The 27,197-nt window shown below is 53.6% G+C and overlaps 11 protein-coding genes across 11 annotated transcripts; 7 read left to right on the plus strand and 4 right to left on the minus strand.

Annotated features, from left to right (window-relative positions):
- Positions 1-156: 156 nt before the first annotated feature.
- Positions 157-1,122, plus strand: MYCGRDRAFT_96753 (uncharacterized protein; the record flags this gene model as incomplete). The annotated part of the gene is made up of 1 exon (XM_003848375.1): positions 157-1,122. The coding sequence occupies one exon, from the start codon at positions 157-159 to the stop codon at positions 1,120-1,122; it is 966 nt and encodes a 321-aa protein (XP_003848423.1).
- A 443-nt stretch (positions 1,123-1,565) lies between these two features.
- On the plus strand, positions 1,566-2,030 carry MYCGRDRAFT_96754 (uncharacterized protein; the record flags this gene model as incomplete). Its single annotated transcript, XM_003848376.1, has 1 exon — positions 1,566-2,030. The coding sequence occupies one exon, from the start codon at positions 1,566-1,568 to the stop codon at positions 2,028-2,030; it is 465 nt and encodes a 154-aa protein (XP_003848424.1).
- Positions 2,031-2,397: 367 nt separating this feature from the next.
- On the plus strand, positions 2,398-3,171 carry MYCGRDRAFT_96755 (uncharacterized protein; the record flags this gene model as incomplete). Its single annotated transcript, XM_003848377.1, has 1 exon — positions 2,398-3,171. One exon carries the CDS (start codon positions 2,398-2,400, stop codon positions 3,169-3,171), a length of 774 nt encoding a protein of 257 aa, XP_003848425.1.
- A 2,581-nt stretch (positions 3,172-5,752) lies between these two features.
- MYCGRDRAFT_82666 (uncharacterized protein) lies at positions 5,753-6,350 on the minus strand (the record flags this gene model as incomplete). Its single annotated transcript, XM_003848508.1, has 3 exons — positions 5,753-5,899; positions 5,967-6,119; positions 6,181-6,350. 3 exons carry the CDS (start codon positions 6,336-6,338, stop codon positions 5,851-5,853), a joined length of 360 nt encoding a protein of 119 aa, XP_003848556.1.
- A 204-nt stretch (positions 6,351-6,554) lies between these two features.
- On the plus strand, positions 6,555-8,342 carry MYCGRDRAFT_77007 (uncharacterized protein; the record flags this gene model as incomplete). The annotated part of the gene is made up of 2 exons (XM_003848378.1): positions 6,555-7,937; positions 7,992-8,342. 2 exons carry the CDS (start codon positions 6,651-6,653, stop codon positions 8,340-8,342), a joined length of 1,638 nt encoding a protein of 545 aa, XP_003848426.1.
- An 837-nt stretch (positions 8,343-9,179) lies between these two features.
- Positions 9,180-12,514, plus strand: MYCGRDRAFT_96758 (uncharacterized protein; the record flags this gene model as incomplete). The annotated part of the gene is made up of 6 exons (XM_003848379.1): positions 9,180-9,249; positions 9,306-10,161; positions 10,591-10,616; positions 10,776-10,832; positions 10,986-11,844; positions 12,025-12,514. 6 exons carry the CDS (start codon positions 9,180-9,182, stop codon positions 12,512-12,514), a joined length of 2,358 nt encoding a protein of 785 aa, XP_003848427.1.
- Positions 12,515-16,054: 3,540 nt separating this feature from the next.
- On the minus strand, positions 16,055-17,726 carry MYCGRDRAFT_49571 (uncharacterized protein; the record flags this gene model as incomplete). The annotated part of the gene is made up of 2 exons (XM_003848507.1): positions 16,055-17,149; positions 17,196-17,726. The coding sequence occupies 2 exons, from the start codon at positions 17,724-17,726 to the stop codon at positions 16,055-16,057; spliced, it is 1,626 nt and encodes a 541-aa protein (XP_003848555.1).
- Positions 17,727-19,541: 1,815 nt separating this feature from the next.
- Positions 19,542-21,538, plus strand: MYCGRDRAFT_111320 (uncharacterized protein; the record flags this gene model as incomplete). The annotated part of the gene is made up of 4 exons (XM_003848380.1): positions 19,542-19,876; positions 19,937-21,241; positions 21,440-21,463; positions 21,532-21,538. The coding sequence occupies 4 exons, from the start codon at positions 19,725-19,727 to the stop codon at positions 21,536-21,538; spliced, it is 1,488 nt and encodes a 495-aa protein (XP_003848428.1).
- Positions 21,539-21,582: 44 nt separating this feature from the next.
- MYCGRDRAFT_88095 (40S ribosomal protein S20) lies at positions 21,583-22,004 on the minus strand (the record flags this gene model as incomplete). Its single annotated transcript, XM_003848506.1, has 2 exons — positions 21,583-21,688; positions 21,757-22,004. The coding sequence occupies 2 exons, from the start codon at positions 22,002-22,004 to the stop codon at positions 21,583-21,585; spliced, it is 354 nt and encodes a 117-aa protein (XP_003848554.1).
- A 367-nt stretch (positions 22,005-22,371) lies between these two features.
- MYCGRDRAFT_77016 (uncharacterized protein) lies at positions 22,372-24,339 on the plus strand (the record flags this gene model as incomplete). Its single annotated transcript, XM_003848381.1, has 1 exon — positions 22,372-24,339. The coding sequence occupies one exon, from the start codon at positions 22,393-22,395 to the stop codon at positions 24,337-24,339; it is 1,947 nt and encodes a 648-aa protein (XP_003848429.1).
- Positions 24,340-24,350: 11 nt separating this feature from the next.
- BRD2401 (chromatin remodeling complex) lies at positions 24,351-27,145 on the minus strand (the record flags this gene model as incomplete). Its single annotated transcript, XM_003848505.1, has 2 exons — positions 24,351-24,898; positions 24,971-27,145. 2 exons carry the CDS (start codon positions 27,143-27,145, stop codon positions 24,563-24,565), a joined length of 2,511 nt encoding a protein of 836 aa, XP_003848553.1.
- Between the last annotated feature and the right edge of the window lie 52 nt (positions 27,146-27,197).

A 27,197-nucleotide genomic window follows, 5' to 3' on the forward strand; every position in this document is an offset into this window, starting at 1 on the left:
AGAGGAGCCATGGACCTTCTCTTATCATCACGATCATAAAACGACAACGCAAAACTTGCCCTTGGTCCCATTTGCAGGAGCCTTCAACCACAGTACAACTTTCTGCTATTCCATCTCATCCAGCAATTCTCAGCTTCGCTCCAACTCTTTGCCGCGATGTGGCCAGCTCGTTTGACGGAAGGCTATTCAGCGAATCTGTCAACGCCAGGCTATTCAACGAACCAAGTTGCCCGCAGACCAGGTCAGATCATGACTGCAGATCAAAGGGCCAACAATGCCCACAATGGTTCCGTCCTTCGAGAAATTGAGCTACTAGCTGGAAACTTGGGTCTCCGAGCAGTTCTTACACCGAGACAACTCAGTGCCCTGAACAAGGATGCGGAAACTTGGACGACCCCAGTGCTAGACACGATCCTTCAGCTCGTCAAGACCGTCGTCCACGAATCTCTACCCGGCGTACAAAACGCCGCAGCTGAGCATTTCATACAAGAAGCCCGAGCCTGGATGATGGACGAAGAAGTTGCCAAGGAACTTCATCCTCTTGGAGCAGGCGATGTGCAGGAGGCGGTCAAACGTTGCCAAGTCGAATATGCGGACAAGAAAGTTGCGGAAGGACAGCAGATGATGAGAGAATACCATCTACTCGAAGCACACAAGAAAGCCATTCAGGACACGTTGGAGATCTTCAAAAAATCCATCACCGACTGCTCGAGCAACTTTGAAGAGGTCTGGCACGACATCGAATTCGAAGTCAATATGCGCCACGGCATTCTCACACACGATCTCAGGCAGTGGCTCCAAGAGCAGTTCTACGAGCTGTGGGAGCAAGCCAGACCACTCCCTCCGCGGAAGTACACCTTTCGTTCTCTCAACCCTATGATGCGGGCAAAAGGACCGAGAGCTAAGCTGAAAGTCACTTGGGAGATCCCGCCTGGTGGTACGTACGACAAGAGCACTGGACGCATCACCTATGAAAGTAGACATAGCTTCGAGGAAGTCTATGGCATCGATGGTGCAACGAAGAGGACTGGTAACCATGACACCCAGCCTATCGAGATCGAGCATCTGAGTACCAAAGTCGTCAAAGTTAGGCTCAACGGCAACCCGGGAGTCATGGCCTAGAAGAGCCATCGCAAGATAAGAGCGAATGCACTTTTGACGGCGCAGATTGGGCTAAGGTGTTAGAGCAGGGTGCGCTTCTTGTTTTCCATGAAAGCATTTGTCGATGCCTCACAGGCGGGTAAGAGGATGAATGACCACGGCAAAAGTGAGGGTCAAGAAGCTCGGGATCAGACTGAAAGAGTCTAGGTCGTGCATCAGAGATAATAAGTACCTAATATCTACCTCGCAACATTATCCAATGCATCGGCGAACCCTCGTCTGTCGACAGTTCTGTTATATGTTCTGTAATCAAGTGAATTCAAGCATCTCTGCCAAGTGACAGACAGAAGTGGATGCTGAAGTGAGGCGGAGCGGATTTGCAAGGACATGCCAACCTTTCTACCGAACACTCGCGAGACAACTTCTGCATAACAACATCTCAGCGCACTTCTGCAATCTACACCATGGCCTTCGGCGAAGATCAAGAGATGAAGGACTTCAACTTCGAGTCGCAAAGCGCCACTCCACGCTCGTTCATAACAACGCCAACTCACAAGACTTCCGATTCGCCCACGGACCCAACTGGCCTTGACGACCTTCTCGCTCTGGAGGCGATCGTCGACAGAGAGACGCTTGAGAAAGACATCAAAAAGATAGAAGCTCAGCTGAAGGATGACTTACACTTGAAGGAACGTGGGCATGGTGCCCTAAGGGCAGATGCAACGCAAATTGGCTCTTCAGGGGCAAGGGGCAACATGCGCAGGGTACTGGTACCGAAGTCAGCCAGCGGTTCAAGATTGAGAGAGATGCAGACGTCAAAGATGGAGGTATCCGAGTACCCTTTAACACATCAGGCGAAAACAAACCAAGGTACAGCCTCAGATCGGACTGCTGTGGAGCAGGAGGCGGATGCGATGGACTTGTCTTGAGACATAGTCTGCCTCGTTTGACTAGCTAGCGCTGACAATCAATGCGCATACTTCGATTCAATATTCAAAACAGCCAGTGTATCTTGTGTTGTGCGATCTCGTCGTGAATTTGTTCTCTAGCCGGGTCCTTCCTGTTTAGGACGACGCTAGCAAGGCTTGGCATGAGAAGTGAATGGTGCTCAGGACGCATGGCTGCCTCAGCTGACTAACGCCCGCCTCGACCCGCCGACCGTGAGCGCGGAGCAAATCATTGGACGCAAGCTTGGAGCTGCTTGTGCTGAGCGACGACATGATCGAATTCCCCGCCTGCCCCTGACCTTGACCGGAGCCACAAAAGCAGAGCGCAAACACCGCGCCTCTGTCCATTATGCAAGACCTGCAACCGGGTATGAGTATGCAGAGCTACGAGCAAGCGCTCGATGACTTCCCCTATCAGCAAAACCAGGATTCGACCGTGGACGATCAAGCATACCGGCAACACAGCATGTCCGATCATGAATTGTTGTCCGCCATGTCCAAACACAGCTCCTTTGCGCACCTCTCCAACATTTCTTACAAGAACTCCACGAGATTGTTACACAACGCGGCAACAACCCACCAGGATTTCGAGCACTACGAACCCGCAAGCGACATTGAGGATTACACCGTCGAACTCGACTTCAACAGCGATGCGCCTTGCATCGAAGAGCAAATTCTCTACGCCATTGAGACCAGCGGTGAAGCCACGGAGCCCGAGATCCACTTGAGATCCGTCGATGAAGCGGTCAAAGAGGTGCGTCAGTCTCTTGAGCATCTTGACATGCAGTCTTACGAGAGGCTCACGCAGCTCCAGGCTGTCATGTTTGCCAAGGCGGCGAAGAGGCTTCGAGAAGGAGCGCCGCCATATCCGGATAATACCTTTTGCGCACAGCGCGGTGACGACGATGACGACGACGACGAGGAGAACGAGTTTTCGGACGCCGAGGCGGAGAACCATTACGTGAAGTACTTGGAGGGACGGCTTGCATTGCTCGATAGGAAGGCAAAAACCCGCCAGGCGCATGGAGGACAAAAGGACGATGCTCTGCCAGGACAGGAATGTGCTAGATCGGTCCCGCTACCTGGTGAAGTCGACGGTCAGGACCGCATGGACCTGGACTGAAGCGGAAGATACGGCGAAGCGGTTTTTGGTGGAAGTGCAAGGGCCGGCTCATAGTCTGGTCGTGAGAGTGTTGCCGGGTCAGGAGCAGACAGAGATACAGTATTTCCCGAAGAGAAGAAGACAGCCCAGAGACAGATTGAAAGGCATCAGGCATTGTGTCAGATTCCGTTCTATCATATCTTGTAAGTGAGCGCGATTGGGCCATATCGTGACAAGCTCAAATGAAAGTTGATCCTCATGGTCCATGTGCGTTGTGCTTGGAGGAACCAGCGATCGTCTTCTGAGTCCCGATCTCCTTCCTCGCTTAATAGGTTCCTGCAGACATGGAGTGCACTCCCACATCTGCATCTCAAACAGCATCTTCCCCCAGACCATCAACTTGCAGTTGGCATTTCATCTGCCGAATCCTCGCCTCAAGGACCTTTTGTTTCTGTTCCTCCAATTGAGTGTCCAATGATGCCAGAGCCAAATCACGCTGCAAGGCAGCGGCACGATCGCTGTCCGAGAGTGACCTGGCGCCAGTCGCCTGGACGGCCGGTGAGGGAAGCGAATGGCTTCTGCCGGGAATCATCGTGGCTTTATTATCTGTGGCTGGCAACGAGATCGAAGCTGGCTGTGACTGGGAAGCGGGTCGCGGATGGCCGCTGCTCGGTGTTGAGGATGAAGGATCGAACTGCGCTGCTGGCGCAATAGTCGAGCAGACTGGTGTAGAGGTCGGACCTGGCCGAATCTGAGAAGCTGACACCGGTTGGGCAACGCTTGAGCTTGGGATGAATGATGAGGGGCCGCGTTGCGCTGCTGGCGGCACCGTAGAGGCTCTGTCCTACGAAGCGTTGGATGAAGACTTTCGTCCGAGAGATACAGGGGATCTCAAGACGCTGGAAGACTTCTCCACACCACGAGAGCCGGCAGTCGATTTGCTCGGTGTGAGTATTATCGTAGAAGCGGTAGAAGACTGGCTCAAGCACCTCGAAGCGATGTTGCTAGAGAATGCAGGAGCCGAGAGTCCGTGCTGCACAGTGGATGATTCGCCAGCCGAGGACTTCGCGTACACAGGCAGGGAAGATCGAGCGGTTTTGGAGGATGCTGTCGATTTGCTGGCCTTCGGGACCGGCGAAACTGATCTAGCAGATCGGGTCGAACATGCGGGAGCCGGGTCTTCTGGCTGGAGACGACCAACACACACCGAGATCGCCCTTAGCAGCATAGAATTGGCGTTGATCGGATTTTCGGGAAATGGTTTGTTGGGAGGACGATGGGCGCGTGGTACACAATACCAGTATGGGTGATCTTCGCCGGTGACTTCGTGAATTTCTCGGATCAATTCTTGACGAATCTCCACGATGGACTCTTTACAGTCTGCAGCAGGCTTGTGAACGAACCCGATCTCCTTCTTCGTACTCTTGATGTATGCCTCCCAGTCGTGGCGTGATATGGTATACTGACTTATTGTTTGTCCGGGCTGAACGCCTGCCTTGGTTGAGGAGATTGTCTTGGTCTGGGCACCCAACGGCTTGACTCCAGAGGTTAGAGGCTGGGAGCTTTGCAGAGAACGTCTTGCGCTTCTGCGGCAGGGGCGTGGTCCTGACAAAGAGCTCGTCATCGTCGTTGCCATCCCGCGCTCGCTTCGCGCCTTTCGAAGCTTCAGCGTTGACCATTGGCACCGAAGTTGGCGCGGATTTGGTGACAGGTGTGATACCTGACGCTCATTAGCCGGAACATTCGTCGTTGATGTGGATTCAGGCATATCTCACGAGTGATCTTCTTCGCATTTTGTACAGTGAATTTGGCCTCTGCTGCTGCAACAGCCTGCATAATGTCCGCAAGGCGAGGTCTGCAAGCTCGATACAGCGCCTGCAAGCCTAGTAATACGCCCCTGGGGATCAGATCTGAAGGTAAAGTGATCGCGACGGTATGAGCTAGAACCTGCTGTTATGTGGATTGAGAAGGTCGGGACAAGAATCGCAGTACATTATATTCGGGGAACAAACAGCGCTGTTCGTTTCTCGCAGTCACGAATGGAAAGGGCGCACCTACCAAGACGTAGATGAATGTAGCGAACAGAGATGCAGCAGGGGCACTGCGACTACCCGCGATTCCCAGAATTACCTCAACATGGCATTTCGCGATGTGGAGCGGTCTTCGTCTGCGACGAAGAGCTCTGCTGAGAGCGGTCAGTATTCGTTGCTGAATTAGAAAGAACGGACCATCGAAAGCCAAGCTCTTCAAAAACTCGGAGTTTTGAAAAGGCGAACGGCGTGTGCTCGCCCAGAGTGACCCACTTTGAGCTGTGGCTACCCGTGTCCAGCCTGCTCGACTTGTCGGATGGTGCAGCGAAGGACCTCACCATTGCAGAGAGAGCTTCGTTTGAGTCATTGGAGATGCAGAACGGGCGAAAGAGGATCAATGGCCAGGGGTGATCTGTGCACTCTGCATCAGAGACATCGCGAACTCTTGCCTCTCTTGTCAAAACCGTGCAAAGCAAACGGCAACCAGAACATCATCGGTCGAAATCGAAAGGTGAGGATTAGGACGAGCGTGGATGGTTCCGACTGTGGGATCGTTCGCGAACACGAAAAGAGGTTCCAAATCCATTGTCGACGCCTTCAACTCCTTGGTGGTATGGTATGTACACGACACCTGATATCAGTTCTTTTGCAGATCCGCATTCCCATTCAACTATTTCGTTACGTTCCCTGGAGTCACGGCGTACGTTGGCCTGACGAAGCTGTGTTCCGGAAGGGTCAGTCGTAGTGTCCTTGCGCAGATTCCTCAATTCCACCTCTGCCACATACCGGTCTCCATAGTATACAGGTGCCGCCTTGCCCAAAAGCTCCTCCTCCATCTTCTGCTGCGCATAGTGTCTCCGCACCGCATCGCGATCCTCCTCGGCTTGTAGTAGGGGAATAAGGTGGATGCGCGACCACATCTTCTCTCGCGCCAATTCGCTGTTATCCAATGTCAGCTCCTCTTGATTGTATATCCTCCTGAAAGAGCTTCCCGACGTACTTCTGCTCTCTGATGCCCTTTCCGACTTTGTAGAACCCGTAGGTCATGACACCGGCCACTCCGAGGAGGTAGTAGGCAGGTCGGAAGCCACGAACGGGTAGGTTTCGGCGGTATTGGACTGGCTCGTAGCCGCCGGTCGGCGGCATATCCTGAGGCATGATTGCGGTTGCGCCTGCGCGGTGTTGTCGTGGTGTATTGAGCTGTCCCAGAGGTGTTGTCCAATGGTGGAGGTACTCTGGTATGGACAAGATGTGCTTGGCAGCGGAGCCCAATGAAGGCAAGCGCGATGGTGGCTAGCGCGGCTCGAACTTCGAGCTTTTTCGTCAAGCACGAGAAGAATTCCAAGCTGCCCATGCGGAGCGATTGAGACCGTCTGATCCACCATCACCACACCGAAATACCCGCCAGCAACACGCCGCTGATAGACCTATACCCTCGATAACACTGCGCCGAGCAGTACACCCGCCGCCATGTCGGTCGACTACCTCCTCCACGAGTCCTCTGTGGGCTACGCCATTTTCTCCGTCAAGCTCCCATCTGATACCGTTGGTGCTCGCCTGAAGGAAGTACAAGATGCGCAGACCGATCTCGCTCGATTCGGAAAGATGGTGCAGCTGGTCTCCTTTGCACCTTTCCAGGGCGCCGGACAAGCATTGGAGAACGCAAACGACGTCTCTGAGGGCATCATGAGCGACTACTTGCGCACTGTGCTGGAGGCCAACCTTCCCAAAGCGAGCAAGAAGAACAAGATCACTATTGGTGTCGGCGACAAGGGTCTTGCAGGAAGCGTCAAGGCTGGATTCACTGGCATTGAGTGCGAGACTCCGGAAACCAGCGAGCTGGCCGCCGACCTTCTCAGAGGACTGCGTCTGCACGCCGAGAAGCTGCTCAAGAACTTGCAGACGGGCGATATCTCTCGCGCTCAGCTTGGTCTTGGTCACGCCTACTCCCGCGCTAAGGTCAAGTTCAGCGTGCAGAAGAACGACAACCACATCATCCAGGCTATCGCAACGATTGATCACCTCGACAAGGCTGTCAACACTTTCTCCATGCGTGTTCGCGAATGGTACGGCTGGCATTTCCCGGAGCTCATCAGGATTGTGAGCGAGAACCAGAAATACGCACAATGCGCACTTTACATCGGTGATAAAAAGACTTTGACGGAGGACAGCCTACACGATTTGGCCAAAATCGTGGATGACGATGAGAGCACCGCAAAGGCCATCATCGAGGCCGCACGAGTGTCTATGGGTCAGGACCTTGGTGAGAGCGACATGGAGAATGTCATGATGTTTGCGAAGCGCACTGCCAGTTTGGCCGCATACCGCAAGTCGCTGGGCGCCTACCTGGTCGCAAAGATGGGCATTGTCGCACCCAATTTGGCCGCGCTCATCGGCGAGACCGTTGGCGCTCGTCTTATCTCCCACGCTGGCTCGCTCACCAACCTGGCCAAATACCCTGCCTCGACTGTCCAAATTCTCGGAGCTGAGAAGGCGCTCTTCCGCGCGCTGAAGACCAAGGGCAACACTCCCAAGTACGGTCTGATTTACCACTCTTCGTTCATCGGCAAGGCTGGCCTCAAGAACAAGGGCCGCATTTCTCGTTTCCTCGCCAACAAGACCTCGATCGCATCAAGAATCGACAACTTCAGCCAGGCACCGACGAGGAAATTTGGCGAGGCCCTTCGCGCTCAGGTTGACGAGAGACTACGATTCTACGCCGAGGGTGTGAACCCAACGAAGAACGCCGACGCAATGGTACGATCGAAGACAGTCAGACGTCGAACATGATGATGCTAACAACTTTCACAGAAAGCCGCAATGGACGCCGTACTTGGCGATATCAATGTTGAAGATCCTACCGCCGAGGTCGAAGGTGCTCCAGGTGTCACCGCACAAGCAGCTGAGCAAAAGGCACGCAAGGAGAAGAAGAGCAAGAAGTCGAAGACTGAGGACGCCGAGATGGAGGACGTGGACACCGCCAAGGAGAACAAGAAGAAGCGCAAGTCTACCGCCGACGAGATGGAAGTTGACGAGGAGAAGATTGAGAAGAAGCTCAAGAAGGAGAAGAAGGAGAAGCGCAAGTCAGCAGGAGATCTCGCGAATGGCACCGTACCTGATGAGCAGATCAAGAAGAAGAAGAAGAAGAGCAAGGCGGAATAGGTTCGTGATGATTGGAAATGTTGAATGCGGAGTTCAGGGTGTTCGAGGTGCTCGGGGCGTTCTTTGCGGTGAGTGTACCGTCAATCGGAAAGGTGGTCTGTTCGCTATATACTGTACAGCTGAAGGAGGCCAATCAATCAACTCGCTTTTCAAAACCGGCCAGCTGGAGCGAACCTCTGTGGGTTGCCGTACCGCTCATCGGTCGTCCACCCATCTGGAACAGAGCCTGCGGACCGTGTATATTCCGTTCGTTGACTGGACTTGGCATGCAGTGGGTATGTATGTCGCCTGCCGTCCGCCCGCTGAACTATCCATCTCAGGGCTCTCACGTATTGGCGACCGATTACGTCTGGTCAACCCGGCGCTCGTGCAAGACGCCAATGCTCACGCACGTCCGCCTTAGCTTCGCGCCGGAAGCTCCACGATGATGCACCTTCAGATGAACGACGTGCATGTTTGCCGCTGTCTCAGCCTCGTTCTGGGATACTTCGGCCTGAGAGGCTGAGACATCGCGATATGGCGGTGTAGTGTTCGTGGAGGTTGGTCTTAGAGCTTCGTTGGCTGTTGCAGCATGTCGTCTGCAAGACATGCTGCGAGACATGCTGCTGGAATTGAAGGTCTCAGAGCGGCAAACATCTGGAGGAAGAGCAGAGCGCCACCGCTCAGGGCATAAATAGTGCCGGTTCCTCCTGCTAACTACCCAGCTCTCTATTCTCGAGACATCGAGCAGGACACCTTTACAACGCCGTTCCTTCCTGCTAAGAACCTAGTTCTCTACTCTCCCGACACGAAGGACACCATTACAACGCTACTAAAATCATCCAACCGGCGAGCACCATGCAAACGCTTTCGGAAGCAGCAGGAGAAGTGCCTACTTGTATCGTGATCGATGACAACGACAAGGACGGTACGTTAAAGGGCGTATGGCCGCCCATCATGAATCGTGTACTGAGCATGCAATAGTCGAACAAGGAACGACCCCTTCGTTGCGAACCTCTTCAGACCAGCACAAATTGCCAAAAGTCCATCGTCCGCTATCAACTATCATCCGCAAGGCCGAGTTCGTCATCGACGGGGACATCTGGACGGACCACCTCTCCCATCAGAAGAAGAACAGTTTAAAGCACATGCCGTACGCTGCATGTGGGCCGTCCTCTCAGCGGAAACGGGACGAGGTGATCAACGACATCAACTTCATTACCGGCGAAACGTCCAAGCGGGCCTGGTTCACGTGTATTCCGCTGCGATTCCGTCCCGCCAAAGTTCCTGAGGATGCTAAGGATTGCAGTACGGCTTTACTGCAGGACATCCTCTTCTGTCTTGAAAGGACCAACGACAGACGCAAGTTAGCCGAGCAGACGGCCAAGCTTGCGGCCGCTCGTAGGCCATCGAGTAAGCACGAGTCGCCTGTTACAACACAAAGTGTACCGCCGCCTGCCAAGATGCACGAAGCGCACTCCCAGCGCCTGTCAACACTGAAACAAAGCGATACCCGAGGAAGCTCCAGTGTCAATGCTGAGCGGGTCGAGCAGCCAGAACACTCGGAACAGCCAGATAGTCGCAAGCGGAAACATGAGGACGATGACATAAGTGCATCAAAGAAGCTCGACACAGGCTTACGAGTCCCAGCCAGGATCCAGACATCTGAAGATGCGGCGATACAACGCAAAAAGAATGAAGCAGGCTTAGCCATTATGCGACTGGAGGCTAAAGTGAAGAGCTTGGCGAGAACGGGTGGGAGTTCGGAGGAGCACAAGGAGAGCAAGGCCGAACTGACAGTTTTGAAGCTGGACTTTGCGTTGAAGTATGGCATGAATGAGTATGCGATGTGGAGAGACCAGATGGTCCTTCAGATGTCTTCGGATTGAGCTTGGGAATGAGATCTTGTCGGTCTTTGTGAAAGGCCGCCATATCGATATTGTGGCTGCGTAGGTAAGTATGGAGCTGGTTCAAGACGTTCCACGGTACATCGGACTTACGTGCATCTACCTTAAAGTGCTCCAGATAGGAAGAGCTGACCTCAGCATCGACTGTCCCCTACCTGGATCCATGCTGAGATCCGAGCTCCATAGCGTATCAAGCTGCCCGACTATCACCTCATCGGGAGATCCGCGGACCTCACTGCTGTCGATGATCTGTCTCCACGCCGGGTTGATCCGGCCTATGCCTCGAAGCTGCACTGCGAGTTACTCCGTACATGATTTTGCCGCCTCGAACAAAGCCAATTCCATGCTTGCGGCTCGGTCAGCCATTTCAAGAGCAATCAGCTCGATGGTTTGTTTCTTTTGTGTCCATCTTGCATGGTAGATCTTGCTTTACGGGTACACGCAGTGTCTCTTTCTTTACCGCAGGCGGCAAGCTTGAAAGGGGCAAACATCGAAGTCACCGACAAGTGCCGTTGTTCGAAATCAAAACCTACAACAAATCTCACAGACCGTTCGTATGCGAACAGAACATCCTCACGGCATCCGAAGTCCAGAGATATTTACTGTAAGCCCCAACATCGTCAATCGGAGCAAGTATGGCGTTTGCACCGGTTGGAAACGATAGCGACTACGATGAACTCGCGGGCGATTCGAAGGGTTTCGGTGAGATGAGCTGCAAGATTTATGTGCTCGTAGCAGTCTACTAACCATCGTGCAGCTCGACCGACCTCATCATCGATCCTTTCAGCCAGACGCGACACTCACAAAGATGACGGACCCGAGCCGGCTGTGGGCTACAAATTCGATCCGGTCATGTACGAACAAGTGTGGAAAGACCATATGAAACAACGCCCCACTCCAAGACAAAGGTACAATCACTCAGCGTTTGAGGAATTGAGCGACAACTCCAAGCACCAAAGACGTCGTCAGAAGGAGGCAATCGACAAGCTTACTGGGCGAGACTGTACGCTTTCGTACTCCAATCACATCCCAAGAGCATACCGACCAGTGGATCTTCCGAGGTATGCAGAGGACTGCAGTGGAGACTTGCTCAAAGTCATTGCCTTTTGTCTTCGGAATACCAAGAAGATCCGCAAGAAGGGAGAAAAGGTCTCCAAGAGCGGAAATTCTGCAGCCGAGCGTGAGCATATGCCGGCCAAGAAGACTTCGAGTAAGCAAGAGATATTGTCTCTGACCCGATTGGTACCAGCACCGATGAAGGAGCAAGACGCTCCATCAAAATCGCAAAATTCTGTCAAGAGCAGCAGGCGCCTTGACAGTCCTGAGAATGCTGTGACCTCTCCACCAACGATTGACACTGAAAATCGCAAGAGGAAGCTCATGGTTTTCAAGTGGGGAACGTCGACTAGCAGTGATGCGAGACCACAAGATCCAGTTGTGAGGAACAGAGATGCTGTGGATGAGCGCAAAAAAGAGGAAGCAGGATTGGCTATCATGTCATTGGAGGCCGAATTGAAGAGGCTGGCAAAGACCAGCAGAGCCTCTGAGGAGTATCAGGAGAAGCAAGAGGCCTTGGTTGCTTCGAAGCTACGTTTTGGACATAGACATGGCATGAAGTATGCACTGTGGAAAGAGTGGGTCATGCTTGAGATGTCTTGATCTTGGGTTTGAGATGCTCTCGGCCTTGCCCAATCGCCAGAGTGGTGGTGTCTTACATATGGAGTCGGTTCGATACATTTCGTGCGTATGCTCCAGACAGTTGGTCTTACAGATGAAGCAGAAACGAAGGTCGTCAGTACAAGAGCAGGCCATTTCCTGCCTTTCACTCCAAACATCTGCAAACCTCCCCTCGAATCCAAAGTACACCATGGCATCGAACTCTCTCACCTCCGTCTTGAAGGTCTCCAAGCAACGACAGCCGAGCTCCGAAACGACTATCCGGTCCCTCCGCAGAAGAGGCTCAATCGATCTCCGTCCATCTGGAACAACAGGCATCGTCACTACAGTCGGCAAGACAGCAAGGTCAATCGCCACGAATGCTTCAACAACCTCAGTCTCCGATCCCAAGACGAGCGATTGACGGTTTTCAACGAGATTGAACAGGTCGTGGGCCGGGAAGTCCAATGGATCCGCGACCTTGGTCGGGCTCCTGGTATTGCGGTTCATCCTTTAGATCTGAGTCTGCCGTACTTGACGGCTCTGGCCAAGCTGTACAAGGAGGTCAGTGGCGATGAGGTGAAGGCGTTTCACTTTCAACGATTGGCGGCTGCAAGGAATGCAGGTTGACAACGCACACAGCTTTGTGCGAAGGAAATCGAGGAAGCTATTAGCATCTGTGCCGAGGGAAGAAGACGATCTGGAAAAAAGAGCAGACCGGCCGACTCTTCGATCGATCATTGAATAGATCACGATCTGATCCATATCTCTGCCGGTCTGTCGGATCTTTGCTGTAGTCGAACGGCCCGGGAAGCCAGGAGTTTAGGGGAAGTGACGCGGGCATCTTGGTCCAGAATGATTTGATCATGTAGCACTAGCAACAATAGCAAGATGCCAATGGAGCTCTAGGATAAAGTGCTCCGTTTTTGCTTATCGAGACATGCTCTATCTAGGCATATTGCAGACGGGCTTGTCAACAGATCGTTTTAACTGTAATCGCAAGTTTTTACAGCACTCGCGAACTCATAGAAGTAATGCCTGAATACGCCATCGCTCGTTTTATGTTATCGTTGGAGGACAGCTCATCGCATCGATCGTTCGAATGTGAACGCTATTTCTGGGCCTAAGCAGGGATATCTCTCTCATGGTCACGATGATCTCGCAGCTCGTCGACGTTGATTTGATCGATACAGCAGCTCAATGTAAAGTAGTGGGCGTGTCAAACGTAGTATTCGTGGCCTCCCGAAGATCCACGGTGTCGGGCCAAACATGCTCTACCCTTGAATTGTTTTACGGACATATATTATACAAATCACACCCTGGGAACCAATCAGCTATTAGGAGCCAAGCTCCTATATCCTCTCAATAGCTCAGGTACACGGCAACGCCCCACACTTTGCAAAAATCAGTCCTAACATCATTTTCAGCTGGAAGAGCGCCAGACTGTAATGGAATATCCCCAAAGATCATCTGGATGTCCGCGGTTCGATCCCGCGTTGGGAGACATCTCTTTTGCACGTTGCAGCATTCGTTTTGGTCTATCAAGACCGAAATAATGTCGGTTTATCGATTTTTGCCGCAGCTGGACAAAGGGGCGACAACGACAGCAGGAGCATTTTTTGAGCCACTGACGCTACTTGCACCTTGATGAGCGTCACTTGGACAGTCTGCTCATCTTTATAGCATTCGATTCGGACGTTTGTAGGTTGTGATATTGTCATTTGTTGCGGGAGTGCCAAGACTTGGCTTCTGACTTTCACGTGATCGGAGATTTTGCCGGACTGTCCCCACATCAGATCCGCCCTCCAAACCTCTTTCCATTCATCAAGATGAGACCGTCTAGCTTTCTTCTGGAAGGCAGAACACACGAATGCGCGTTCGAAAGAATCATTCAATGTACCATGGTATCCAGCGGCTGGTACAACCTGACGACATGCGAAGGCTCCCGCTACCGTACCAAACACCCACGCGACAACAATCTGCGCTCAATACAGTATCAGGATGGTGCTGGGAACACTACGCCTCGCTCGTCCAACAGTGACGAGGAATCAGAGCCTCCTTGACTTCTCCTTTGGTGATAGCTGCCACGACGAATTTTGCACGAGAAAAGTTGGTCAAAAATCGGCCCTGCTATGGCGATGGTGAGATTGAGAAGGTCTTGTTTGCTATTGAAAACTTCCACAACAATGTGAAAAATGGATGCATGGCCATACGGGACATGAGGTGAGGTCGCCGGGAGCGACCTCCCGAAAGCTTGGCACGCCGGTGAATGCGCTCAAGAGGCAGGAACGGTACTGCATTCCATACCACGGATCCACACTCTGGCCTCCTGCGATTGTACTTCCGCTGGCGCATTCTCAGCTTGTGACACTCGATCGCTGAGCGTTCATCGACGCCGAGCTCTCCCAGAAGCTCATTCTTCCTTCACTTTCGGCTACGAGATCGTGCGTGCGACACGGAGGCGATCCCATCCTTCGCTGCTTTCAGCGGACCTGTTTTGCTTTCCGGACCTCTGCGGCACTCCCCGGCCGTAGAGTGTTCCCAGCACCATTCTCGTTCCAGTTCGCCAATCGCCTGTTGACACCATGCGCCTAGGGACCGCGCTCTCTCTGCCCGCATCTGCCCACGTCGAATGATCCGCCATCTACCAGCGCTTCCCGCCTTCACCCCAGCCTCGACTCACTGAAACGCCCTCATAGAACTCATATGAAAGCATCTCCACCCATCCTCCTCTTTCCTCCACTTGAACTCATAAATAACACGAGTCATCACCCCCGGCGGCGCATTATGCTCATCGCACTCCACATACACAACAGCGGTGCCCTCTTTCTCAAACACCTCCGGCGTCACCTGAATAACCTCCACTCGATGCTCCGGATATTTCTCCAGGAAAAACTCCCGCATCCATTTCGCGTTCTCCGCCACAGACAGTCCCTCTGGATTGTTCCCAAAATAGACTCGAAATTCAGGGCTCAAGATGGCGGTGAGGTTTTGGTCATTGTCTCGACCGTTCCAGTCTCGATTGTTGAGTGCTTTCATGCCAGCGTGGCCAATTTTGATTAGGAAGTCGGTGAGCTCCGAGATGCTGGTGTCGGGGCTTGGAGGGGAAGTGATGGGCTCGTCGACTTTGGATGGCTTTTCGTCTGGTGGTGATGCCTCGGATTTGGACATTTTCTCGTGGACCCAGAGGTCTGATCTGGGTCGAAGCAAGCAGAACGCTCCGGACCAGTGTCAGTCCAGTGTACCCCGTCTTCGGCCAGACTCAGACTCTTTGATCATTGCTACCAAGGCGGGGGTTGATTCGCATAGGTCAAGAGTTTGCATCCTTTAGGGTGCGGCGTTCAGCACCTACTCGGCTATATGTGTTGACACCTCGACTCCACCATCTCTCGAGCAAGACATCCGGGCGGAACCGATCCAGTACATCCTATCCAACATCCGCAGACCTCGGTCTGCTACGGCAATCCTCTAGCCCGGCCAATTTCCGAAGCTGGTAGGAGAAAAGCCCACAACGAGTAGACGTCTAGCAGACATGATGTCCGAAGTGCAAGCGAGGCCATGGAGTACATTCAAATTATGCGCGGTAGTGCATTCAAGATAAAGGACATTGCCTTGTTCTGATTCGTATGTTCCATGTTAAAGTTCGAGCCCGCAAACTCAAAGAGAAGTGGTGGGCTTCCTTCGACTCGGAAGGAGGCCCGACGCCGCGGCAGACTTGGGTGAGTATCGTGATATGAGGAGTATTTTGATTCTCGCCGGCTTCTCTACTCAGTCGAAAAGCGGAACGCCCACCAAGCTATTACAACAGGAAATCTTAGCGACGGCTTCACCGATCGCCGCGAAACTTGCGTTCGGGAATAGTCACAGGCTACCTCTAGCTTATCAATGGAAGGTTTTGAATAAGTTTGGCACGTTGTTGCTGAGTATAAGGTGTTCGAAGTGCAGTCAATGTTCGGCTGACGGGAGCGTTCCGTTTTTCAACTGAGTAAGGCAGCCGGCCTAAACTCGGCGTGCCTGCACTTTCCTCGTTGGGAAAGTTTGACATGTCTCAGCGAAGGCCTCTGTTGAAACCGAGAAAAAGAGACGGTTCAGGCGAGTGTCTGGACTGTGATATTACGGCTTGTAACCGTTATATGGATTCCTTCAACAGCCTCTTCAAAGTCCCCACTATCAAGCCATAACCCTATAAATTGGATACTCATCATTAACAGCCAACGGCACAAAGTTGAACGTCACATACGAATCCGGACTCTCCGGTTCCAGCACCGCAAACGCCAACGCAGCGTTCTTCTGTCGAGTGCTGACCAAGAAGCTACCCGCTGGCAGATGGACCTCTTTGTTCGCTGCACTCGTCGTCACCGTGTTCAACACATGACCTTCGTAGATCTCCTCGCCGAGAGTGCTAGATGTGGCAGTGAGCACTTCCACCGTGCCGTGGTATTCGTACTCAAGAGTCTCGACTTCCAGTCCGAAGATTTCCAACCGTTCGACGATGTCGATGTATGTGCGGGGGATGAGGTACGCTTCTGGCCGAGAACGGGTCAGGTTGGCTAGGGTGGGTGTCTCGATGAAGGTTACTGGGACTTCGACCACGGAGCCGTTGGCTACAGAGACGAGGGGATAGGTTCTGTTGATTGTCGTAGTTGCTTCGAGCACGACAATGTCCTCGGTGCTGGAGATGAAGGCTCCTCGTGCGGTTTCGATGAGGTCGTAGAGGCCCTCGGTGTCGCGGGCGGTTTCAAGTACAGCTTCTAGCTTGATGAGCTGGGTTGCGACTCGGCGCTGGAAATTCTGGTCCGCCAATCTTATGCCGCGAGTTTCGTGTAAGAACGTTATAGCCTGCGTCAAACCGACGGCGCTCTCAGCATAGCGAGCACCAGTGCCAGATTGCGTGAATTCCGGCACAGAAGTGTTCGCAGGCCCAGTAACGTAATAGTCCGACCGCAGTCCGTAGCTGGCCAAACGCTCCATCGTCGCCGGGATGAATGTGTTGAGACCAGCGCTACGGATGTCAGGGTGGATGTTGAGATCAGCTCCGATGCCGAGCATAGCATCAACTGCGTGTTGGTATTGGCCATCTTCACCGAAAGTGGTAGATGCCGTGTACTCGTGCATATCGACCATGATGTGAGCACCGAACTCGTGGGTCCTGCGCCAGATGTCACGGGTTTGACGGCGGTCGAGCTTGACGGCTTCACGATTTGGGTCGAGGTTGCAAGCCATTCGGCGTTGGAAGGAGGCCACACCATCGGCGTTCCAGCGAGGCTATAGGTGGTCAGCGACTGTCTCGGCATTGATGTTGTCGACTTACCAGCATGAGAATGTCCATCTTCTCGAGCAGCGATGCCGTCCATGTCTGATTGGCATCCATCTTTCCTAGCAGCGCTAGAGCACCTTGATCTGCCGCGGGCTCATTTCCATGAATTGCAGCTTGGATGTACACCTTCAACTTCGAGCTGTTGGTGGTCGTGGGTGCAGTCGTAGGCTCTGAGAGGTAGACATATGGCATGACACGCCCCTCTTCGGAGAGGAATTCCGCTGAGCGATAGGTCATCCAATCGTTCCGCTCGGCGATAGACCGGAGGAAGGAGTCCATCTCTGTTTGGCTCGTGGGACCAGCTGTGCCATTGGCAAAATCGCTGTTCCTGCTGTTCTCGTTGATGAAGTAGGGAGAGAGGAGATCAATATCCACTTCGGGGAATGCCTGTGACACCGTCTCGCTGTCTTTGATCACTCCCAAGCTATTACCACCGTAAGTGAAGCCTGGAGGAGGCGCGGTGTCTGACTGAGCTACAGCATGGCCCGCCAGCCAGAGGCATATTGATACTGCGTGAGTGTACATGGTGGATCTTTATTTGCTAGGCCGAACAGATGGAATTCTCACCATGGCCTTAAGCTGGCATTGCGGCAGTGTTTATTCAGCCATTGTTCATCTAGCGTCCGAAACTTGACATGGAGTCAACGTACGCCCAGAATCGCATCGCCTAAATTCGCGTCGACGAGCCCCAAACAGGAAGGACGAAGCATAAAAGTGGTGCAGTTTCCTTGGCTTGCCTTGGCCATCGGTTTGTCGGCTGTCCATCGTCCTGTCCAGTCTTGCTTGTTCGTGACAAGATGGAGTCGATGGCTGCGCTCATAGCTGTACCTCAGAGAGTGAAAGTCGATGCATATGACGACTTCGTTCGCCGCTTCGACCAGAGAGGACTTGGTCATACCCAGTGGGAGTTCGCTGCGAAGATGAAAACCTCACATTGTCGGCGGCGCTAGACATCGCCTCCCATTCTACCGAATAATCGGCTGATCTGTCGGACTGCTCACTCGGCGATGAGGCAGAATAGCGGATAGCCCGATGTTGTGCAATGGCTGATCGGGCTAAACGCCAGCATCTTCCAGGCCTACGAGAGGCCCGAACAAGGCCGGAGCCTGGACATTGCTGCCGTCGTTGTCGCCCAAGTGCTGAAGATCACCTCCCATCGGATGCCCTACTCTCTCAAAAGCGCTGCAAGGGTTGGTCGTCCTCGTTGTTCGCAATGGTGAGGTCGGATAGATCCAAGTCGAAACACGTGTGAAAGAGCCTCAAAAACCAGGAGGTGCTGCGAACGAAATATGGACGCTTTCATTGGCTCAAGATACCAGCTGGCGGGATGACGGGAGCTTAAATTCACGTGCCGATAGACGACCAACCATCCCATTCCTCGACCACAGCTCCCTGGAACAACGGCATCTCAAGATTTGCCTCCCAGTCCAACACGGCGCGATATACTCGATGGCTCGTGTCGATCAATCCAGACTGCAGATGTATCCGAAGGTCTAGACCCATGCCTCCCTACTGCTGACTACAGGAGATTGAACCGGGAACAAGTCGAATGATATCAGCGCCCAGCCGTTCGACAGACGAACAAGGGGACCGCGGAGAAGTAGCCTTACGAGAATCACCTCGCATGTGAAAGTTGCGTTCACGCAAGAAGGGGCCAGGATGCTTATCAGGTAGGAGAGGCTGACGACCTGTAGCATACCCGTTTGGGGTGGTGTTATCTTAGCCACAGATAAGCTTTGATATCGCTCGCAGATACCGGATCAACCTGGGAGCAGGAGACGGAAAGGCTCAACCGAATGTCGGGACTTGGATTTTAGCTGTGGCTTGTACGAGGCAGAGAGCATTGGACGCACCCAGACGGCTTGTATCTTGCTGTTCGGAACAAGTTTATACTGGATGCCATCAGAGAACACTTCAAGGACCAGGCATACCACCAGTCAACGGCCACGACGCACGTCGAGCATTGTATCACCTGCAGGACATCCTTCAAAGTCCGAACGCCCGATCAATCAGCTCAAAGCACAACCGTCCAGCTCGGAGAAACGACAACACCAACTCCCAGCTCCTTCAAACATTGGCGAGACTGTTCGATCAAAACGCCATCACGCCTTGCGCATGCATGTTCATATACTCCTCGAAGCCCAAGTACCACCCAGACCCTGCACAACCGCGACGCTTCTTATCCGGATCAGCCCGAGCCACGCGCCACAGACCGATAGTGGTTGAGGAAGGGGTCCCCACACACGTGCTACAGCGCATGGTGAGATCCGCGGAAACGTTGGTTCTTCAAGATAGTCGCCAGTCACAATCAAGGTATTGCTTGTGACTTGTGAGCTCCGGAGAAAGTCAAACTTCGTTTTTTTGGGGATATCGTGGTTGGGAGGGTTGGTCGTTCATATAACAAGGCTTCGACCTGCTGTCCCTTGTAGATCTGTCGAGACAGCTTCTTCAACTATACCATATATCGTCTGCTTGCGACAGAGATCATTGAACTTGCCTCTGATCGAACCCATCGTCGCAAACATGGCCTTCAGCATAGCAACCCTCTGGACGGCGCCCGCCATCAACCCCATCAACAAAAAAGCCCGCTCAATCCCCTTCTTCAACCCCATCAACGAATACGGCCGGGTCTTCTTCTTCTCCTGGTTCGGTTTCCTGCTCGCCTTCTGGTCCTGGTAAGTGCCCTCACCTCCACCAGCCCCATGCACCCCACCCCTCGCTAACCCTCCCCACAGGTACGCCTTCCCCCCTCTCCTCCACGACATCATCGCCAAAGACATCCACCTCACCCCAATCCAAGTCGCCAACTCCAACATCGTCGCCCTAACCGCAACCCTCTGCGTCCGACTCATCGCCGGCCCCGCCTGCGACCGCTTCGGTCCCCGCAAGACGTTCGCCGGCTGTCTCCTCATCGGCGTGATTCCCACTTTCCTCTCCGGAACAGTCTACAACGTCAACCAGCTCTACGCATGCCGTTTCTTCATCGGGATTCTCGGGGGTAGTTTCGTGCCTTGTCAAGTCTGGACGACGGGGTTCTTCGATAAGAATGTCATCGGTACGGCGAACTCGCTGACTGCGGGACTGGGGAATGCGGGTGGGGGGATCACGTACTTTGTCATGCCGGCGATTTTCAATAGTCTGGTGAAGGATCAAGGGCTCACAGCGCACGTCGCATGGCGGGTGACGTTCGTCGTTCCGGGCATCATCATCGCCGCTGTCGCTCTGGCACTCCTCCTCTTGTGTCAAGACACTCCAACCGGGAAATGGTCAGACCGCCACCAAATCGTCGAGAGCAGTAGTCTCCGGCAACACGGCCTGCAAGGCGCCATCGTCGACATCCCCGGCTCCGTGAGCGAGGAGAAAGAGAAAGACCAACGCCCCGCCTCCTCCTCCGCCTCCTCATCCAAAGTCCTGGACGAAGAGGAAAAGAAACTCGACGCAACACGGGGTCCCACGTTCGCCGACAACGAAGCCCAACTGGGATCGGCGCAGATGCTCGACACGGCGCGAGGCGAAGTCATCCAAAAACCCTCTTTCACCACGATCCTGAAACTCTCGATTTCCCCACAAGTCCTCGTCCTCGGGATCGCGTACTTTTGCTCCTTCGGCGCGGAATTGTCGGTCAACAGCGTGCTGGGCTCATACTATCAGAAACAATTCCCGAACTTGCCCAAAGAGACGGCGAGTAATTGGGCGGCGATGTTTGGACTGATGAATGTGGTGTTTCGACCGCTGGGGGGTGTGGTCTCGGATTTGGCGTACAAGTATTCAGGAGAGAATGTTTGGGCGAAGAAGGCGCTGTTGCATGGATACTGTTTGATTACGGGGGGGTTCTTGGTGGTTATTGGGATGGTTGACTCGCACGGCGTTGGGCAGCTGGTTGCGCTGGTTGGGGTTGGGATGGCGTTTTTTCTGGAGGGTGCGAATGGGGTCAACTTTGCGGTGGTGCCGCATGTGCATCCTCATGCTAATGGTGTGGTTTCGGGATTTGTTGGAGCGTGTGGGAATCTGGGCGGGATTGTGTTTGCGGTTGTTTTCCGGTATGCGGGGGTTGGAGGGAATTATGGTCATGCCCTTTGGATTATTGGGGCGATCATCTTGGGTTTGCAAGTACTCACGTGCTGGATTCCGCCGATTCCCAAGGGACAGATTGGTGGCAGATGAAGTGCTTGAGCAGAATTAGCTTGTCCTTTCGCGCATAGATATCCACATTTCATGAGACACAAATGCAGCACCAGCAATTTGTTGACAATGGACGAGGAGTGAGTGAGAATCATGGTGGTGGTATGCCTTTCGGCGTGAATGCATTTCTTGACTATGGCATTCGCAGCAGATGATCTATCATGTGCATCCGCTTTCCTGAGAACCAATCGTCGCGCATTTAAGCGGCAATGGTAACCTCAACCTCGACACCAGCCTCGATGTTGATGATGATCTGCTTGACGACCTCGGTGGGAGCGTTGAGATCAATCAGACGCTTGTGGATTCTGCGCAAACCACATCAGTATACTATCCCACAATGACCTCCCCTCGATCCCTCATTCCAACAACTCACCTCATCTCGAACATGTCCCAAGTCTTGGAGCCCTCACCACAAGGAGTCTTGCGGGTGGAGATCTTGAGGTTCTTGGTGGGAAGACGCACGGGGCCCTTGACGCGCAACTCCTTGCTCTTGGCACGCTCGATGAGCTCGCCGCAGACCTTCTCGAGGGCGGTGACCTTCTTGGAGGTGAGGGTGATGCGGATCTTGTGGATCTTGGGGGCGTCGCCCTGGCCTCCCTTCTTTGCGTCTTGGAAAGACATTTTGGTTGGATTGACTGGATCGAGGGAATTTTCGGTGGGGTTTGGGGAGGTTTTGCGAACACGACTGAGATTGCTGTTAGTTCGTGGAGATGCTTGTGATCTGGTCGTCGCGATAACTCACCTCGGTCTTGTTGACTCGGTAAAGTGATGTCCGTGAAGAAGGGAAAGCCCTCTCGTCGTGAAGCGCGAAGTTGACCAAATCGGAGTGTGAAAACTCTTGGCATTGGCTGAATCCAGCTAGTCCCAATCGGGCACATGCGCCAACTGCTTGCCGTCTTTCTCGATGCACTCATCATGACAAACAGGAGCGTATAAATTTCTAGAGGGTCAGAACAGTCCACTGCGGAGGAGATCGAAACACAGGAGACTCCCAGCATTCGTCGACAAAATGTCAATTCCAGCATTTGCACCCCTACCACCGGCCAATATCCGACTCAGCCTGGGACCGCAAGAATGGGAAGCCTGTCTGGACGCCTGGTTGACTCTCGCAGAGCTGACATTACGACTCCCACTGGACAAGTTCAGCATCGCTGCAAGTGACGATGGATCGCTACCCGTTTTCCTCAGTTCGTTCTACCAGGAGCTCAGCGAAGTCAACAACGATAGCTTCAATACTGTGAAAGTGTTGTCATTACGAAAAGTCTGCTTCCGACTGGTAGCTCGTGCTTGGTTGGAGGATGTCGCCGTATCGCAGTCTTTGCTGACCTGGAACTTCCTGTCCAACTTCTGTCATGCTCACTTGAAGAGTTCCGCACTTCCACAGATCATGGCCAAGCTCTGGAGGAAAAGGTCGGGAGTCCTCATCCCTTTGCTACAGAAACAGAAGGATCTCGCTGTCATCATCCTGGAGTCGAACAAGATGGACGGTGCTGCGGTCCTGTTACCTCAACTTGGAACCATTACGCATGCTTCCGCGGACATTGGATCGTTCTTCATGACTGGCTCGGACTTTTTGGACGCCTGCATTGGAGCATACGGCCGAGCTTCGAGCGATGCAGAGAAGAAAGCTTTGTCAACAAGTGTATATCTCTGTTTGGTATCTCTTGCAAAGACTGAAGTACACAGCATATCGCTCCTCTCCGACCATCTGTACACGTTGAAAGCACAAGCAGACAAGTCCGGCCCATCCCTGCTTGCGGACGTCGTCACAAACACGCCACTCCTGAGCAAGCTTCGACTGCTGGTAGGCACCAAGGCTCCAGACAGATTGTTCAAGCTGCTTGATACTCTCGACACATATCGATCTCCAAGCCTGGCTCGCCGCAAGAAGCATCCGCAGCGACATTCAAACAAGGGCAAAGGCCGCCAAACAGAAGCCCAAAACCCGATCAACATCCACCAAATGAGCCTCATCACCCAAATCCAAGATCTCTTCCCAGACCTCGGCTCAGGCTTCTTGATGAAGCTACTAGACGAATACAACGACGACGTCGAGCAAGTCACCGCACACCTCCTCGAGGACTCCCTCCCACCGCACCTTGCCTCCCTCGACCGTACAGAAAACGCCCAGATCCACTCGATCGACCCGCAGTCCCAAATCGACCACCTCGCCCCCCGCTCAACACCACCTCGCTCCCAATCTCCCTTCCTCCCCGACCGCCACAACGTCTTCGACAACGACGAACTCGACTTCACCACCTCCAACCTGCACATCGGCAAACAATCCCGCCCTCCATCCCCCTCCAATCCTTCCAATAAAGCCGCCATCCTCTCCGCCCTCGCAGCCTTCGATTCCGACGACGACGAACGCGACGACACCTACGACGTGGAAGACGTAGGCGGAACCGTCGACACCGCACATCCCGACGGTGAACCCGGTCCCAACCTCAAACTCTCCCAGTCCGAAGTCGACGCCACGTTGTTCAGCGCATACAAGGCGAACCCGGAGTTGTTTGGTCGAACGTTTAATATTAGGAGAAGTCAAGCCCGAATGGCGATGAAAGCGGAAACGGGAATGACGGATGAAGCGATTGAAGGGTGGGCGATTATGTTGGGGCGTGAACCGGGGAGGTTGAAGAGGTTGGAAGCTAAGACGGGGGCGGGCGCGTTTGATGGGAAGCAAGCGGAATTGGCGGGGACGGCGTATAGGGAGGGGACGGAGACGGAGGATTCGGATGCTGGGTCGGGGGGTGGGCGGGGTGGGTTTCGGGGGAGGGGGAGAGGGAGGGGTGGACGAGGCAGAGGAGGAAGGGGTGGGAATGTGGCGGGTCAGGCGGGAGATCCGAGTACGGTCGCGGCGCAGAGGAGGAAGGAGGAGAATAAGGGGAGTCGGGCAAATCATAATCGGAGGGATCAGAGGGCGAGGAAGATGGCGAGGGGTGGGTTTCCTGGGTAGTGCGGACGCGGAGGAGAACATTTGTGGTTGCTGCTACAGGAGGTACTGTGGTAGCTATGGACATTCTTGCTATCATAAGCAGACAGGTGATGCAGATCTAATTCGGTATGGCAATTCCAGCAAATTGCTGTTGCTGCGGTATGATCACGCCCTTCGCATATCATCTTCGAGACCTATCATCTGCTACGGTATCGACACCGATATCTCATCATCATGTGAGTTTTCACTGCACCAGCCTCGAATCCCAATCATCCGCAAAAAAATCGCTACCCAACCGGATACTCCTCATCGCCTGCCGCCGTCGATCATTCTCCTCCCTCTGCCGCTTAGCCTCCACAACGGCCTTCTGCTTCGCACTCAGCTGAGCAAGATCAGCATCACCCAAGTCGCCCGCCACAGAACTAGCAAGTTGTCGATCGAGAACCGCGAGAGCCTTGATCTTCATAGCTTCAACATCTGACATGACTTGCTTCGCTCCCTCGAGACGAGCTTTCTTTGCCACTTTATCAGCCTTGTCCTTCTCCTCTTCCCGCTGCTTGCGTTTCTTCGATATCAGCTCCTGTCGACGAGCTTTTTCGGCGAGATAGCGAACGCTATGGCCACGTGGTGCTCCTGTCTGCTCGAGACCGACCGGAGGTGTGGTGAAGAACAGCACCCGACCAGACTCGTCACGCTGGTATTGCTCGCGAACGTCTGGAGGGATGGACAAGTTTGCGGCATCCGGAAGAGTGTAGACTTCGATCGGTGGCGGGTCGCGGTAATTTGCTGTCGGTGGGCGAGGAGCATATGCTGCCGGGTGCTGTGGTGCGGTCTGGCTTTTTGAAGGCGCGTACGAATTCTGCTGAGGGTGCACAGGACGCGGCGGCATTTGGTGGTGTTGTTGTGGTGTCGGAGGATAGCTTGGCTGAGAATTCGAGAGTGGCCGCGGCGGTATGGGTGTCGGAGCAGCTTGGCCGTACTGCTGCTGCGGTCGCGTAGGGGTGTATGAAGGCATTCCACTGGCGGACGGAGCTCGCTGAAGAGGCTGCTGTTGGTGCGCCGCAGCTGGTTGGTATGTCTGCGGTGTCGCCATCGGTCGCGGAGGTGGTGTCGGCATTTTCGGTGGTGGCGGAGGGGTGGGCTCAGGGGGCGGAGAATCTTTTTCAGTGCGGGGTCTTCGGTGGACAGCACCAACTTTTGGCGGGGCGCGGTCCGCTCCCCACTGCGGCTGTGGCAGCTCGTCCGTCTCCTTCTGGTCGTCCTTGAGCATGTACTGTAGTGGAGAGGGGAACTTCTTCATCTTGCGAGGATGGTCGAACAGATCCATCTCGTAGTCTTTGTCGCGCACTTCGTCCGGAAGACAACTCGCCCACGTTTTGATGGTGTTGAGTTGATGTGCTGTTTCGTTGTAACGAGACTGGCAGACATAGATCTCGGTGCCTGCAGGCATGTTTCTCGGTCGGCCCTTGAAGTATCGCGTGTAGAACATGATAAAGCACTTTCCTTCAACCTCGTCAATTCTGTGATCTCGATATCTGCCGGTCTTGACGACTTCATTCGAGAAGAAGTGCTTGTCGAATCGGTGCACAGTCTGCTCTGGTCGATAGTACCAGCACACATTGACCATGTTCTGACCATCTTGCACTTTGTAGGTACGATAGATCTGCGCCGGGATGGGCTTCGTCAAGTCGTTGGGGTTTTGAACGTGGACCCAGTCTCCAACTTTGTAGAGCTCGCCATTGTGCAATATTCCATTCGGCATCGGAACCTTTCCCTCGTCATCGGCAAACGAGTCATCTGGCTTCGCCTTCTCCTCGTCATATAATCGCCCAGCTTCGACTTGCAAAGCAACAGCATCCTTGAAGATTTGCGATTCGTCCTGGTTGTACGCCTTTGCATTGTTGAACATGAGATTGACATCGGCCATGAACTCCTCCAAGGTCTTGTACTTCTTCCTCTTCACCTTCCTTTTGAGTTGGTCGTATGCCATGGGCTGTTTGATCTCGGTGTAGTAATCAGGCATGGCAGCCTTGTCTGGGAGACGATCGAATGATCTTATCATAAGCTGGCTCTTGCTGTTCCTTGGCTTCCGAATGCCTTTCAGAATGACTTGCATGCGAGCCTCCATGGGAGTGAGCAGCTTCGGTGGTCTACCTCGAGCGCGCTTCCCATGTGCCTCGTCTGCAGTCTCTCGCTTTGCGATCGAAGTGGACGCTCGCGGACCTCGTCGCTTCTTCTTCTTTCCATCCTCATCCTCATCACCATCATCGTCGTCATCCTCTTCTCCCTCATCGTCCGACTCTTCCTCGTCTTCCGCCTCGGCTTCCTGTTCTGCCTCTAGCATCGTCGGTGGCTCGTAGGTGGGGATCTCGCCGAGATCGGGTAAAGTCGCGACATCCTGTGTGATTACACCATCCTTGACCAACAGCTGCAACTGCTTCTCCAATTGCTCCTTGATAACCAGCGCATCTTGGAATGCACCACTGTCTGGGACATTGTATATTTGCGCATTGTGAGGAATCAGCGCAAAGTCGCGCACGAACTCGCTCCAGCTTCGGTATGCCTTTTGGTGAATCTTTGCTTTGATCGTTGACATTGCTATTGGCTCCTTGATTGTCTCATAGTAGTCCGGAAGGATCCGCTTATTGATCTTCTTGTGGAAGAGTTTGGACGGATCGAAGCCATCCTCTGTGCGATAGTCGTAGATGGCATTGAGGACTCTTGACATGGCAGCCAGATCGGTGGCCGGCAGCTGGGGACCATCGTTGGAGATTTCGGTGGACGGAATGGGTGTGGAGCTAGGACTGCGAGCCCGTTTGGGCGGCATGGCGGCGTCGGTTGTAGTATGGAGTCTTCGTGGTCTGCAATGTCCAGCTCAG

The sequence above is a fragment of the Zymoseptoria tritici genome, chromosome 11 (assembly GCF_000219625.1).
Source record: "Zymoseptoria tritici IPO323 chromosome 11, whole genome shotgun sequence".
Classification (NCBI taxonomy): Eukaryota; Fungi; Ascomycota; class Dothideomycetes; order Mycosphaerellales; family Mycosphaerellaceae; genus Zymoseptoria; species Zymoseptoria tritici.